The sequence below is a fragment of the Trachemys scripta genome, chromosome 7 (assembly GCF_013100865.1).
Source record: "Trachemys scripta elegans isolate TJP31775 chromosome 7, CAS_Tse_1.0, whole genome shotgun sequence".
NCBI classification, from domain to species: domain Eukaryota; kingdom Metazoa; phylum Chordata; order Testudines; family Emydidae; genus Trachemys; species Trachemys scripta.
The window spans coordinates 42,210,080-42,225,845 of NC_048304.1; the positions used below are offsets into that span (position 1 = coordinate 42,210,080).

Below are 15,766 nucleotides of genomic sequence, written 5' to 3' on the forward strand. Positions count from 1 at the left end.
TATGGGAGTTATTCTCCGTCTTAAGCATAGTTAGACAAAAAAACATTAGTCATATTTATGCTACTGCTCTTCACAGTTATGGAATAAAATGTGTAAGGGCTATCAGCCCATGTATTTCTGAATATAACCTGGCCACTAGCTCCGTGGCATTCGGAAGAAATGTCCCTCATGGACATGCTGCATAATGGATGTGGGTTTTACAGCTTCTTCTATGGAATCTAGCACTAGTTTGTGATGGGACGCTGAGGTATGTGGGCCATTGGTCTAATCAGAATGGCAATTCATATGTTTGTCAATGAATTACATTATCTAAAAGAGGTAATAGTGCTGCATGGTTCTGAACAGTCCGTAGGTCTGCAACATGAAGACTAGGGGCATATTTACATGAGCACATGCTGTGTGACAAGCTGGGATGTAAATGTACAGCGTTCCAGCATGCTGTGCACTAACTGCCCATGGGTACCCTGCAGATGTACACTAGAAGTTCCCAAGTTCATTTTCAAACTAGGGAACTTTTAGTGTGCTTCAGCAGGGTTCCCATGGAGAGTGCACAGTATGCTGGAGCGCTGTTGATTTACACCCTAGCTTGGCATGCTTGTGCTTGTGTAGATGTGGCATAGGAATCTGTGCTAGTTCAGCAATATGGAAAGTGGTGTCCCATTGTAATGCCATATTACAAGTCTTTGTAAGTGTTCCGTGAAATGACTGCTGTGGAAAGAAGGTTGAATCTGCATTGCTCACCCTAGGCAAATGTCAGTATTTATTGTAAGAATAATTTTGAAATCGTATATGTTAGCCATACATCTCATGTTAAAGTCTGGAAATTCTGTTCAGAAAGTAAAAAATCTTTTTGGTTTACACAGGCCCCGTATAGAGTATGTTGAGCGAAGCAGCATTCTGAGCTTTCTCAGCACATCAGTTGGATACAAATCAATTGCTTATTGTCAGTTTCTACAACTTGTATTCCAGTGCTTTCTCTGGATAACTGTTCAAAATTCGAATTGAGTATTTCAAATGAAATCTGCAAGATGTAAATAATGATGCATCTCTTGGACATTCTAGGGTCACTTCGATTTTTCCTAGCAATGATGTCTCGCATCTGGGATTTTTCAGGGAGCTTGTGAGAAAAGCTGACAGGAGAATAAATACCATACTTCTTCCATTCCACAAACTTCTTGTATCCCCCCTCCTTGCTATTTGGAATTATGGTTCGCAGAATTGAGAGAGAGGAAAAATGTACCAGAAGACATTATGGTCCTGGCTTGACAAGAATGTCAAAGTCCGTACACAGACAGTACTGCTTGGTTTGGTAGCTGCAAGGTTTTTACCAGTGTCTTTCTGGAGTCTTAGAATCACAAACAATCTAAAGTATCAGGGGGTAGCCGTGTTCGTCTGTATCTACAAAAATAACAAGGAGTCTGGTGGCACCTTAAAGACTAACAGATTTATTTGGGCATAAGTTTTCGTGGGTAAAAACCTCATTTCTTCAGATGCAACATTTTACCCACGAAAGCTTATGCCCAAATAAATCTGTTAGTCTTTAAGTTGCTACCAGACTCCTTGTTGTTTTTATACAATCTAAAAGGAGTTTAAATTTCTATTCTGATTCATCCATTTTCCTGGAAAAATAGTTTGCTTTCTGCAACCTTTGCTTGATACAGTACAGTAACTCATTTAACATTGTCTCACTTAACGTTGTTTCAGTGTTATGTCTCTGCTCAATTAGGGAACATGTTTGTTTAAAGTTGTGCAATGCTCCCTTATAACGTCGTTTGGCTGCCTGCTTCTAAGATTTTGTGGAAGAGCACCGACTTTACAAGGGAGCATTGCACAAGTTCTGCTTCTCCGCCTCTCCCTCCCCTCCCAGCTCTTCCCCCACCGCCAAACAGCTGTTTGGCAGCGCTTAGGACTTTCTGGGAGGGAGGGGCAGAAGCGGGGAAGCGCTGTGTCTCCACTCCTCCCCCTCCCTCCCAGAAAATCCTAAGCGCCACTAAACAGCTGTTTGGCGCTTAGGACTTTCTGGGAGGGATGGGGAGGAGCGGAGATGCAGGGCTTTCCCGCTCCTGCCCCTCCCTCCCAGAAAGTCCTAAGCGCAGAGTTCTGGGAGGGATGGGGAGGAGCAGTCTCCACTCCTCCCCCTCCCTCACAGAAAATCCTAAGTGCTGCTAAACAGCTGTTTGGCGGTGCTTAGGACTTTCTGGGAGGGAGGAGCAGGAGCGGGGAAGCACTATAGTGAAAGTGCTATAGAGAGAGGAAATTAATGTCTGAATTAAGTCAGGGGGAAAAAACTATCTATTTTGTTAGGCTGTTTGTTTTTCATTGTTATAAAGGCCATGGACTATTTACATATGTTCTTTCCTTTTAGGCAGCCTTGTACTATAAAGTTTCATTTGTAGCCATGATGGATTAAAGGAAGGTAGTTGAATCCATACTGTTTTACCACTTAAAGTATTTGAAACACTTGCCATTTGAAAGGAATACTGCTAAGGTTTTCAAACCCCAAATTTAACTTGTTTTAAAGTATAATTTCATGAAATTGTCTAATTTTAAGCATATATATTGAGAATTATAGTTGTGGTGATGTTTTATTATCTTATCCTCTGTTGGCTGGACAACAGTAGTTAACAGAAGCACTGTTTCTAGAGCTGTGGTGACATCAATAGTGTTTGGAAAGAACAAGAGAGTGCTGTTTTGGTATGATAGGGAACTCCATGATGTATTAAACAGCAGCAGTCATGTTTGTTTAATCTCCACTTGAAAAACAGGAAAGGAGATGATTAATAGGACTGAAAACTTGCATTTTAAGAAGACATTAAAAATTGAAAGTTTTAAAAATGAGACAAACATCTGTGTCCTTTCAGTGTAAATGCAGAACTGAAGTAGAAGGCTTCATCACACCCACCCCTGTTGTTTTTTAATGAGTGCAGATGTGTAAGTTTATTGTTTGTTATCCACATAGCACAGATAAATGTCCAGTGTTGAACTGCTTCCACTGACTCACTTTGCTAAAGCTGTGCACAAATTAGAACAGAGTCCAGTTGCACTGCACTTGCTAGGGAAAACTTTGAAAGTGGTGTAAATGGAATGCTGTAATGGAATAATCACTGAGTGCATGACCTGTCTGATCAGCCACTTCCTTAGGGGCTTACACGCCATAATTTCCTGCTTTTACTTGAGCCTTTGCTTGGCATCATGTTAATTGTAAACATTTCTTTTTCTTTCAGTCTGTATGACCAATTGTCCTACACTGATTGTCATGGTGGGCCTCCCAGCCAGAGGGAAAACATACATCTCCAAGAAACTGACACGCTACTTAAACTGGATTGGAGTGCCTACAAAAGGTTTTGTTCTGCTTTTGTTTACATCACAAGGTTTCTTTTGGGACTGTTAGCTTTTTTTAATATATTTCCCTGTTGTTTCTTCTTACCCTCTTGTCAATGTCCTTCATTCGGTGTATACTTATTTCTTTATTCCATTTAAATTTCATTCTGTATATCAGCTGTTTTGTCTGATCAGTTTTCCCCTTTTTCTAGACAGATTCCTGAATGAACTCTCTGCATTTATCTTCCATGTACTGACTCTTACAGTTGACTAACTTGTTTTGGTATCTGAGAAGAGATTTTGTTTACTGGAGGGGTCTAAGTTAGCACTCCTGGAATCAGTTCCTAACTTTACCATTGCCTTCCTATGTGACCTTTGAGGAAATCTCTTAATTTCTCTGTGCTACTCTTTATCTTTATTACATAAAATGGATGTAATAGTATCTATCTCATTGTTGCTCACTGGGTAATGTTGGTAAAGCACTTAGAGAGTCCCGAATAAAGGCACTAAGTAAAAATAAAGTTATAGTTTATTTGTGGAGTGGCAGGGACTCTGAATCTTTAGAGATGACTAAACATCTAAAGTTTGGAATACTTAACCAACCCATTACTAAGTGTGAAGACTCAGAATGTTACTACAGTAATGGGGTGGGGGGGACATATAAATACTATAGATATCTACCTATAATGCAGTTAAACAACATAGTTAATGTGAAAGGTCAAACTTCTGATGCGTATATTGAGATCAGACACTCATTTCTTAACTGGTTTTGAAGGGAAAAAAAATGAAATATGGAAAATGTGTTCTGGGCTGAATTTAGACTGCCATTTGACTTTGTCAAACCCTTCCTATTAAATTTAGGATTGGACTTTTAAAATAATTTATTTATAATTTTATAAATCTCTAACATTATTTGCATTGGGTAGATGATTCTGGAAATGATATATAGCTTATTCGTAGGTGGTAGATGCTCAGTGTTCTTGTGGAACAGTGGGGTGTATATATAATATTTCCAAAATATTGTTGTCAGTTCTGACACCAGTGTCCTCTCTGACGAGTGGTAGCAAAAATCCAGGGCCTTGCACTTTGGTTTCCAGTGGAGGAGAAATCACTGATTCAGATTCAGGATACCTTTTAAAGTGTAACCTGCTTTTTGTAAACACATGCAGCAGTCATGAAATGAGACAGTCATGCAGGCCATTGCCTTCTTACAGGAAACTCAGGCCAACACTGCTGTCTAGTTCTCAGGGAGGAGCTCTATGTCAAGAAATTTTCCTAATCAGAGCCCAAGGCAGAGAGCAAATTCTCCTGCTGCTCACACAGTTTCCTCTCTCTCTCTTCCCCCTGAAGCTTCTTCTAACCAAAATTAACATCCCCACAGAGTCAAAACTTGCTTGCACATTAAGAAAAATAACTTAGAAGGCTGTGCCACCTGTTGACATCTCCTATTCAGATGATGGGGCAAATTGACTTTTATTAAAATTTAAAAAAAAAAAAAAAGGTATCTAAGGCTGGGTTTACACTACCCGCCTGAATCGGCGGGTAGAAATCGACCTCTCAGGGATCGATTTATTGCGTCCCGTCGGGATGCGACAATCGATCCCCGAATCGACGCTCTTACTCCACCAGCGGAGGTGGGAGTAAGCGCCGTCGACTGGAAGCCGCAGAGGTCGATTTTGCCGCCGTCCCTACAGCGGGGTAAGTCGGCTGCGATACGTCGAATTCAGCTACGCTATTTGTGTAGCTGAATTTGCGTATCTTAAATCGACCCCCCCCGTAGTGTAGATGTAGCCTAAGGGTATGTGTACACTACGAGAGTAGTTCGATTTTTACTTAAAGCGAATTTGTGGAACCGATATTACAAAGTCGAACATGTGTATCCACACTAGGACAGTAATTCGACTTTGTGAGTCCACACTAACGGGGCAAGCGTAGACATTGGAAGCGGGGCACTGTGGGTAGCTATCCCATAGTTCCCGCAGTCCCCGCTGCCCATTGGAATTCTAGGTCAAGCCTCCAATGCCTGCTGGGGCAAAAAATGTGTCGAGGGTGGTTTTGGGTAACTGTCGTCATTCAACCCTCACTCCCGCCCTCCCTCCGTGGAAGCGCCGGCGGGCAATCAGTTCGTGCACTTTTCTGGTGAGTGACAGCGAGGACGCCACAGCACCGCGAGCATGGAGCCCGCTGCGATCATCGCTGCAGTTATGGCCGTTGTCAACATCTCGCACCTTATCATCCACCTTTTTCAGAGGCAGATGCTGCGAAATCGGGCGAGGAGGCTGTGGCAGCGTGGTGAGGACATTAAGTCCGAGAGGGGCACAGACCTCTCACAAAGCACGTGACCCCACGCCGTGGACATCATGGTGGCAATGGGTCATGTTGATGCTGTGGAACGGCGATTTTGGGCCCGGGAAACAAGCACGGATTGGTGGGACCGCATAGTGCTGCAGGTCTGGGATGAATCACAGTTGCTGTGAAACTTTCAGATGCGTAAGGGAACGTTCCTGGAGCTTTGTGAGTTGCTGTCCCCTGCCCTGAAGCGCAATGACACCCGGATGCGAGCAGCCCTGACTATCCAGAAGCGAGTGGCCATAGCCCTCTGGAAGCTTGCAACGCCAGACAGCTACCGGTCAGTCGCGAATCAGTTTGGAGTGGGCAAATCTACCATGGGGGTTGCTGTGATGCAAGTAGCCAACGCAATCGTTGAGCAACTGCTCTCAAAGGCAGTGATCCTGGGAAACATGCAGGTGTTCATAGATGGCTTCGCTGCAATGGGATTCCCAAACTGCGGTGGGGCTATAGATGGAACTCACATCCCTATCCTGGGACCGGACCACCAGGCCAGCCAGTACATTAACTGAAAGGGCTACTTTTCAATGGTGCTGCAAGCACTGGTGGACCATAGGGGATGTTTTACCAACATCAATGTCGGATGGCCGGGCAAGGTTCATGACGCTCGCGTTTTCAGGAACTCTGGTCTGTTTAGATGGCTACAGGAAGGTATTTACTTCCCGGACCACAAAATAACTGTTGGGGATGTGGAGATGCCTATAATGATCCTTGGCGACCCAGCCTACCCGCTAATGCCCTGGCTCATGAAGCCCTATACAGGCGCCCTGGACAGTGAAAAAGAACTCTTCAACTACCGGCTGAGCAAGTGCAGAATAGTGGTGGAGTGTGCTTTTGGACATCTGAAGGGGAGATGGAGAAGCTTACTGACTCGCTCTGATCTCAGCGAAACCAATATCCCCATTGTTATTGCAGCTTGCTGTGTGCTCCACAATCTGTGTGAGAGCAAGGGGGAGACGTTTATGGCGGGGTGGGAGGTTGAGGCAAATCGCCTGGCTGCTGATTATGCCCAACCAGACACCCGGGCAATTAGAAGAGTCCAGCGGGACGCGCAGTGCATCCGGGAAGCTTTGAAAGCTAGGTTCCAGAGTGACCAGGGTAACCTGTGACTATTACGTTTTTTTAAACAGAAGCTAAACCTGCCCCCGTTTCTTTACACAGTAAATGTTGACTATCCTCTCCAGTTACCAACTCCCTTCCCCCCATTCCAACACACCTTTAAAAATAAAATAAATGAAACTTTGTTCATTAACACCATTTTCTTTATTAAGGATTTCGTGGTAAAGGGTTGAAACTGGGACGCAGACTGGTGGGAAGCGGGTGTAGTGATGGAAAGGATGCTTCTAAACTCGAGGAATGACAGGCTCCTGCTCCTAGAGCGGTTCGCAGTGGTGGACTGGTTGTTTCAACGGAGCCTGCCACCCCTCCTTTTCGGGACTCTGTGTGTGGGGGCTATGTGACTTTGTGGCGGGGGAGGGCGGTTACAGATCCCCTGCTGCGTGGCTCTGTCATCCAGGCTAAGGACTGCTGCATAAGTTCTGTAACCGCCCTCCCCTGCCACAAACTCACATAGCCCTCCCCCCCCCCCACAGAACATGAAAACCACCTCCCAGACTGACCAGTGTGCCTAGTGACTGCAATGTGTGTGTGACCTTCTGCTGAACCTGCCCCTGTGTCTGTACCCTGGTAAAGGTGACTGTGCTTTCCAATTACCAACCCCCTTTCCCCCCCCTTCAAACACACTGTCCTCTAAAAGAACATGACGGAAACAGTAATTAACAGAAACATATTTTTTATTAAGAACTACACACTTAGGGGATGAAACTGGGACAGGGGCTTGGGTGAGGTGCATTTGGAGGGAAGGAAAGGACTTATCAAATCTTTGGGAATGAGAGCCTTCTGTTACTTGAGCAGTCTGCAGGGGTGGAGTGACTGTTTTCACGGCCCCTGCCGCCCCTCCTTCTTGGGACTTTGGGTGAGGGTGGGATGGGACTTTGTGGCGGGGGAGGGTGGTTAGCGATAGAATGCAGCGGGGCTCTGTCTTCCTGCCTCCGGTCCTGAAGAACATCTACAAGGTGCCGGAGCGTATCCGTTTGGTCCCTCATTAGTCCAAGCAGCGTTTGAGTCGCCTGCTGGTCTTCCTGCCACCACCTGTCCTCCTGTTCGCTGTGTGATCGCTGGTATTGTGACATGTTCTCCCTCCACTGGGTCTGCTGTGCCGCCTCGGCTCGGGAACAGACCATAAGTTCTGAGAACATCTTGTCCCGTGTCCTTTTCTTTCTCTGCCTGATCTGCGCCCAGCCTCTGGGAGGAGGATGCCGGGGTAGCTCGGGAGACACTCGCAGCTGTGGGATGGGAAAAAGGGAGTGAATTCCTCAAAAAGAAACATTTTTGCAAACAATAAATATAGTCTTTCTCTGTGAACAAGACCATGCACAGTACCTATCACATGTGCAGTCAGTACAAGGTCAAATTTTCTGTCTTCACATTGAGTGCCTGGGGTCTTGCTGTACAGATCACACAAGCGGGGCCGGACAACGGAATTCTGCTAGCAGGCAGCCTTGGTAAGCCATAGACTTTTGGCTGCTTAAAGTTTAATTTACAGCAGTGACCTCCTTTCACGTTCCAAGCAATGCTCCTAGCGTTGGCCAGTTCCTGCTGCCGGCGATCCGGCCAGCATGAACTCTGCCACTGTCCCCGGGAAAGATCCCTGCATGCTGCTGGCGAACCGCTCAGCAGGAACGGTTCGCCTCCCCGCCTCCACTGCATGGCTGTAAACCGCCGGTTACAGTTATTTAAAGGAACAGGCAATCAGTCCCCATACTAAAATTCCCCTAATTCAAAGCAGGTCACCATGAGTGATATCACTCTGATGAGGATTACAGAGACAGAGAAAGACCACATGCTGCGTGAATGCCAGCAAACACCAGGCCCATATGCCGCCATACTTTGCCAGGCAATGATACCAGAGTACCTGCTGCTAGCCTGGCGCGGAAAAGTTTCCTACCATGGAGGAGGCAATAAGGCCGCTCTCCCCAGGAACCTGATGCAAAGGCTTTCACATTACTTCGTGGAGATGTCCCATGAGGATTTCTACTCTATCCCCAGATATGTTAACAGACTTTTCCAGTAGCTGCACTGGCAAGGACTAAAAACTTAAGCGCCTAAGGCAAACTAATCATTAAAAACCCAGTGCTAACATACCATGCCTATTCAATTCAAAATAAATGTTTAAAACGCTTATTACTGATCCTTCCCCTGATTCCGGTCTGGGTTACCGCCTTGGGAGGGTTGGTAGGGGATCTCCGTGAGGGTGATGAAGAAATCCTGGCTGTCGGGGAAATCAGCGTTGAAAGCGCTGTCGACTGTCTCATCCTCCTCATCTCCTTCCTCATCTTCCCCGTCCGCGAACAGCTCCGAGGAAGCGGCCGTCGACAATACTCCATCGTCAGAGTCCACGGTCAGTGGTGGGGTAGTGGTGGCGGCGGCACCTAGAATGGAATGCCGTGCCTCGTAGAAACGGCATGTCTGGGGCTGGGATCCGGAGCGTCCGTTTGACTCTTTGGTCTTCTGATACGCTTGTCTCCTTGATTTTCACGCGGCATTGCGTTGCATCCCGGCTGTATCCTCTCTCCGTCATGGCTTTTGAGATCTTCTCGTAGATCTTTGCATTCCGTCTTTTTGATTGCAGCTCCGAAAGCACGGACTCATCGCCCCACACAGCGATCAGATCCAAGACTTTCCGATCAGTCCATGCTGGGGCCCTCTTTCTATTCTGCGATTGCACGGTCACCTCTGTTGGAGAGCTCTGCATCGTTGCCAGTGCTGCTGAGCTCGCCACGATGTCCAAACAGGAAATGAGATTCAAACTGGCCAGATAGGAAAAGGAATTCAAATTTTCCCGGGGCTTTTCCTGTGTGGCTGGTCAGAGCATCCGAGCTCGGACTGCTGTCCAGAGGGTCAACAGAGTGGTGCACTGTGGGATAGCTCCCAGAGCTATTAGCATTGAATTCTGTCCACACTAACCCTAATTCGACATGGCCATGTCGAATTTAGCGCTACTCCCCTCGTCGGGGAGGAGTACAGAAATCGATTTAAAGAGACCTCTATGTCGAACTAAATAGCTTCGTTGTGTGGACGGGTGCAGGGTTAATTCGAATTAACGCTGCTAAATTTGACATAACCTCCTAGTGTAGACCAGGCCTAAGTGTAATATCCTTTTAAATTCAGCAAGCTATTATAGTAGCCAGGATTCCTCTGCTGCCTTATCGTCCTTATTGGGGATAGTTATCGAGCTCAAAGAGATAAATGCTGCACACTCAACTTTGCGAAGCAAAAATCCTATGTTGGACAATACGTAAGACACTGTCCATGTCCAAGATTGGGGGAGTAGATTCTGGGTCTCGTCCACAGGCACTGGCTTCCAGTTGTCCTGGGGGGTGCTCAACCCCTGCTCAGCCTCAGGCCCCGCCCCCACTCCACTTCTTCTGTAAATCCCTGCTCCGCCTCTTCCTGCCCGATCCCCACTCCATCCCTTCCCCCAATGCTGCACCCCCACCCTGCCTCTTCTCACCCTGCCTCTTCCTGTCCCCTCCCCCAAGCATGCCTGGTCCCTGCTCCTCCCTCTCTCTCCCAGCGCCTCCTGCACGCCGTGGAACAACTGTTCCATGGTGTGCAGGAGGCGCTGGGAGAGAGAGGGAGGAGTTGATCGACAGGGCTGCTGGCGGGCAGGAGGCGCTGGGGGAGGTTGGCTTATCAGTTGCAGTAGGCAGGGATGGTTGGCTTGAACTGTGGTAAAAGTTCCACAGAGTTAAATAACAGGTCTGTAAATTTAAATGTTTGTGTTTTAAAAATTTAAATTTTAAAATGAACTGGATATTCAGGAAGGGAATCCTTCTGTATCATCTCCATTACAAACCTTGCCATTTGTATGGCTCAGTTGCTATTTCTAATTCCTGACTAGGCTGTCAGTGAGGGTTGTCCTGATAATGGCTGCTGGGGATTTACAGTCATATGACCTGTAGTCTAGTCCCCCTTGCTACTGTTGGAAAATATATCTTGCATTTAATCTTTAGCTTCAGAGGAACAGCTTGTTGTTTTGTCATCACGAATGCAATTTCATCAGAGCTGAATCAGTTTAAAATACCTTTCCTCTGATCGAATAGATAGCTCTTGCGTTGTCTATCACTCTGTTGTCATAGGCTAACTTGATGGATGATATTTGTGTAATAAATGTCTGGTCATATACTCTTTTTCACTCTGAGGTTTCTTAATGTCATTTAAAAATAACAGAATGTACTCAGTATAATAAGATTTTATAGCCTTTGATGTGGGTATGAAAATTACTAGATTATCAAAAATCCAGAGATCAGGTGAGTGGCATCTTCTCACGTAGCTCATATTGAATGAAATAAAGAACATTGAGACAAATAGCCTGAGACTCCCATAATGAGAATTATTTAAAAAATAATTAGACACTTGCTTTTATCCTTTCCGATCAAATCAAATCCAAGTAGCCTAAGGGAGCTAAGTGCTCAAATTCAATTGAATTTCAGTGAGATTTGGGTATTCTACTTCCTTTTGGAGGCTTTTTTGGATAATCCCAAACTATGTACCACATTTGGACCACAAGGTGCTAAATTAAATTGGGTTTCTTCAGTGAGATTTCTGTATTGAATAGATACTAATCATAAGGAAAAGGGTGCCCTAGGGAGAAGCAATATAGAATCTTTTTTCTTTTAGAAAGAATTTCATGTATGGCTAATTTTGCAAACTGTACTTTTCGGTAGTTCTTAATTTTAAAGGGCTTTGACATGAAGAAAAGATCTGTTTCTTAATAAAATAATCATTCTTAAAGTTCCTTTCCCTCTTCTGCATATTCTTCTCCTGGGTTTGTAAACGATGACTAGTTTGTGTGGAAATTGTCCTGATGCCACTCAGGACATAGATGCCATTCAGCTGGTTACTAAAGTTTTCATTGGCTGTACTAGCTAATTTATTGTGATGACTGTTAAAGTTCAGCAGTACGTTTTGTCCAGGATTAAACTACTATTAATTTCCTAGTCTGTGACCCTTTTTAGTGCTGTTGTCAGGAGAGTCTGAACAACAGCTCAGTAGTTAATTTCCCCTATTTCTTTATCTTCTTCTGGAAATGAAGACTGGCAAGTAACAGCAGTTCCTCAAACAGAATGTTCAATCCAGGTTAGTTTAAACAAATGCTCAAGGTACAGCAAAGAAAACCCATAAACACAAAAAAAGATAAACATTAGTTGCTGTACTCAGAGCCCTATTTTATAAACGTAATTATGGTACAATTCCATTTGCCTTGTTTGCTAAATTACTGGTGCCTTGCTTTGATCATCTGTGCTGTGACACTCCTGCTCGCGTAGACCTTTGTCCAGACACAAGACAATTGCCCTTTGATCAGTGATGGCACATTCAGTGTATGTGCAATAAATGCACTGCACTTTGTGCCCCTCTATATATTTTTAACCTATAGGAGGTTTTTCAGGATGGTATATACATTTGTTACTTCTTATAGAATATAAATAAATAGGTTGTGTTCACATAATACAGTACATGGGGGGGGGGAAAGTAAGGTGTATTTAGCCAAAAACTAGGCTGACTAATTCCATATATAACTCTTTTCTCTTTATGTAATAGTTAGTCTTTGGATATTAGGTGCTATGGAAATACAATTTCACTATAATAATTTGTGGAAGGAAAAAAGATTATTGAAGTGCTTTACAGAAATGAATTAAATTAACTCAACGTTTCTGTGAGGAAGGAAGTAACTTAACCTATTTTACAGGTGGGAAAACTGAGGCACAGGAAGGTGAAGTGATTTGCCCAAAGGTGCGCAGAAGGCTGTGGAATAGAACCCAAATTTGCTCACACTTGGTCCTGTTTTGTAACCACAAGGCTTTACTTTACTGAAATGAGATGTATAACTAGTTTTGTTGTCCAGGTACAAACTAGACTGATCTGTTCCTGGAGGTGAATTTTTTCAGAACTGTCATTAAATGTGTTGTTTTTTTTTTGAATGCTAATTACTTGCAGGATTATTAATCCCAACTAATAGTGACTCTTCTCCACAGAATTTAATGTTGGTCAGTACCGTCGAGATTTGGTAAAAACATACAAATCCTTTGAGTTCTTCTTGCCAGACAATGAAGAGGGCTTGAAAATCAGAAAGTAAGTTGGAATATTTTTGGCTTTACACAATACCAGTTTAATTCTAATGATATTTTATAATGTACTATTGGGAACCACTGTATATTCTGATTTTGTATGCCCTGGAAATCTCTGTAGGACTATATCAGATACCAAAGAAATGAAATCTTAGAGGAGCAAAAACAATGAGGAGTCCGGTGGCACCTTCAAGACTAACAGATTTATTTGGGCATAAGTTTACCCATGAAAGCTTAAACCCAAATAAATCTGTTAGTCTTGAAGGTGCCACCGGACTCCTCATTGTTTTTGTGGATACAGACTAATGCGGCTACTCCCTGATACTTAGAGGAGCAGGGGCAGAGTCTCTTGTTTGGACTGTTTAAAATTTAGTTTAACCTTTGTTTTAACTCAAACAACTAAAACAGTTGGCTTTATTTAAAATTCATCACCTCTGGCCCTTCAACAGGCTGTGAATGCTGCCATTCCATTTCACAGGTACCTCAAGTAGACTGCCAATAAAAACAGAGTAGATGAGACTTGACAGTCCTAGTATTTCTAAGGTGGTAAATAAGTAGACTCCCTTTGTCCCCTTTTTCCCACTGCCAAAAAGGGTGCACACCTATCTTTTCTCTTTTGCCGCACATATTAGAATTTCTATTCTAATTTAAAGTGTATTTGAATATATTCCAATCAGTGCTTCAGGGGAGCTGGAACTGCACTGTCTTCTTCTGACAGCGTGAGAACTGCTTCATATTCTGTATGCAGTCAAGTCTGCTGGTGAATTGCACTGATTAGCTCTCTGTTTGCTATGCCTGGGAATTAGGTGGAGGGAGCGGAGCACCAGTGGTAAATACTGCGGACAAAGAAAGCAGATGGAACTCCTCCAAACTATGAGGAGGAAAGTCTGTTGGTCATGGTGAGAGAACCACTGGTATGGAGTGGGGAGAGAGTTTTTCTATCACAGGAGCAGAGATAAGGGAGGCAGATGGGCAAGAGGGAGCCAAATCCTCTCTGAATTGTGATGCAAAACCAAATATTTGAAATTCGTGTCTTTTCCCCCCCCCATCACTGAGACCTTCTGTTCAGTATTTTGTATTTCCCTTGCAACAAGCAATATCACTAATACAAGGAACAGAAGAACCTGCTGTGTGGTTTTGACATGAGATAGATGCGTTTCATTGGCCTCCTAAGTCTCTACCTTTTACTTGTAGCTAAAATTCAGCTTAATGTGCCTCCATGATGCTTATTAGACTAAATGACTGGAATTACAGTAATTGATAAGCCACGTGATCAAATCTGCCCCATTTGCTGCGAAGGGAATGGGAAGTGTGTTTAGTTATCGAAGGATTTATTGATGCATCTTAACTTACAAACTCTATTAACAAGTAGCTGTTGGTATAGAAATGTTTGCAATGTAAAAGTTGTTGGAATTAAAAAGCACTCATTTTTTCTTTTAAGACAAAATTTTTACCAAGAGCACAGAATATCAGTTACACTTGGAAAACTAGACATTTCACTCCAGAACCTAAATTAGAAAAGCAATGCCAGTAAAACCCAGTGTAGGATATTGAGCCAAATCCGGCCTGTTTGGCAGCTACCATATGTCATTTAGGTTGGTTGTTAGCAAAAATTGTTGCTATCTGATGGTTCATGTGAAATCCCATTTCCTGGTAGATAAATTGTCCATTTCACAAAGAATAAACAGACATTATCCATAGTATTATTTAGGTATTGAAAATTTCATTTTGAGATTATTACTAGATCTGGTCAAATAATTGAGTGGAAGAAAATTGATCTGAACGTTAAGCCATTTTAAATAAAAAATGCAGGGTTTTCTGTGTTCTTCCAGCCAGTTCTAAATATTGTCTTGTATCATTTGTGATTCAGTTTCAGACTAGTTGCTGTGGTTGTGTTAATTTACATTAAAACGAATACATACTAAGTTTAAGACAAAATGAGAGTCGAGCATGCTAAAAACAAGAGAAAAACCATAAGAAACCCAGCATAGAAGTCCAAAGCAAGTAGACTACTGAGAAATATCTTGAGACAAAATAGTTGTAACAATTATTCATGTTAACCTAAGAAAATGAGGCCACAACTCAAAACACTGAGCAACCATGTTTTCTTACTAGAAGACCAAATTAAGAGTCAGCTGCCCATGGGTAAGTGTTTGGGGGAGGAGAGGAGGAACCTTTCAGCTTAAGTGGCGTTTTTATTATAGTATTATTTTATGGATCTGTGAACATTGATCCAGGGTTGTAAGCTGGGCAGTAGAACATTCTGTATGTTATGTGCTGACCTGTGCAACGTGTCAGATTGCCAGAGGATGTCTGCTTTCGTTTTTGTCCAAAGCTGCGTGCCTGTGATCTATGGCCTTGGGCGAGTCAGTTCACCTCTCTGCCCATTTCCCCACCTGTAATGTGGAGATAGTACATATCAAATTGATGACTGACTAATGTTTCTTCAGCACTTTGAAAGCAAAGAGTTGTGTAGTGCTAAGCATAATTATGGATAATTAAATTAGTTAAACTAGCCTGTGTCTTTTTTCCTTTAAGACAGTGTGCCTTAGCAGCTCTGAATGATGTCCAGCAGTACCTCAGTGAAGAAAATGGGCATGTGGCTGTAAGTTTTCTGTCTTTTTGAAGGCAAATTCTTGGAGTGTGGTCTCTGCAAAATCACCAACCTGTCCTGGATTATACATAATCTGATTCAGTCCAGAATCATTTCATTGTGTGTCTTACATTTTCTTTGTAAATGGAAACTGGATTTATGTTGCTGCTGCAATGGTCATTTTGTGAAAGGAAAACATGATATTTTCATAATTAAATCCTGAAACAGCCTTCCTTAGAAAAGTGTGGGTGATGTCTAATGCTACCAAGCTGTGCTTGTGCTGAGGAAAGTGCCTGTGCTTTTATATGGTAAA

The 15,766-nt window shown here is 43.5% G+C and overlaps 1 protein-coding gene across 8 annotated transcripts in view; it reads left to right on the forward strand.

The window, feature by feature from the left end:
• The window catches only part of PFKFB4 (6-phosphofructo-2-kinase/fructose-2,6-biphosphatase 4), a 110,564-nt gene that overhangs the window by 55,980 nt on the left and 38,818 nt on the right, over positions 1 to 15,766 (forward strand). For 6 of the 8 annotated variants that reach the window (XM_034775316.1, XM_034775317.1, XM_034775313.1 and 3 more), the window contains exons 2-4: positions 3,225 to 3,341; positions 12,768 to 12,864; positions 15,399 to 15,465. In XM_034775316.1, the coding sequence (XP_034631207.1) occupies positions 3,225 to 3,341; positions 12,768 to 12,864; positions 15,399 to 15,465 (281 nt within the window). Of the gene's footprint in view, positions 1 to 2,861; positions 2,932 to 3,224; positions 3,342 to 12,767; positions 12,865 to 15,398; positions 15,466 to 15,766 lie in introns of all 8 variants that reach the window. The other 2 variants (XM_034775320.1, XM_034775319.1) reach the window with 1 other exon arrangement.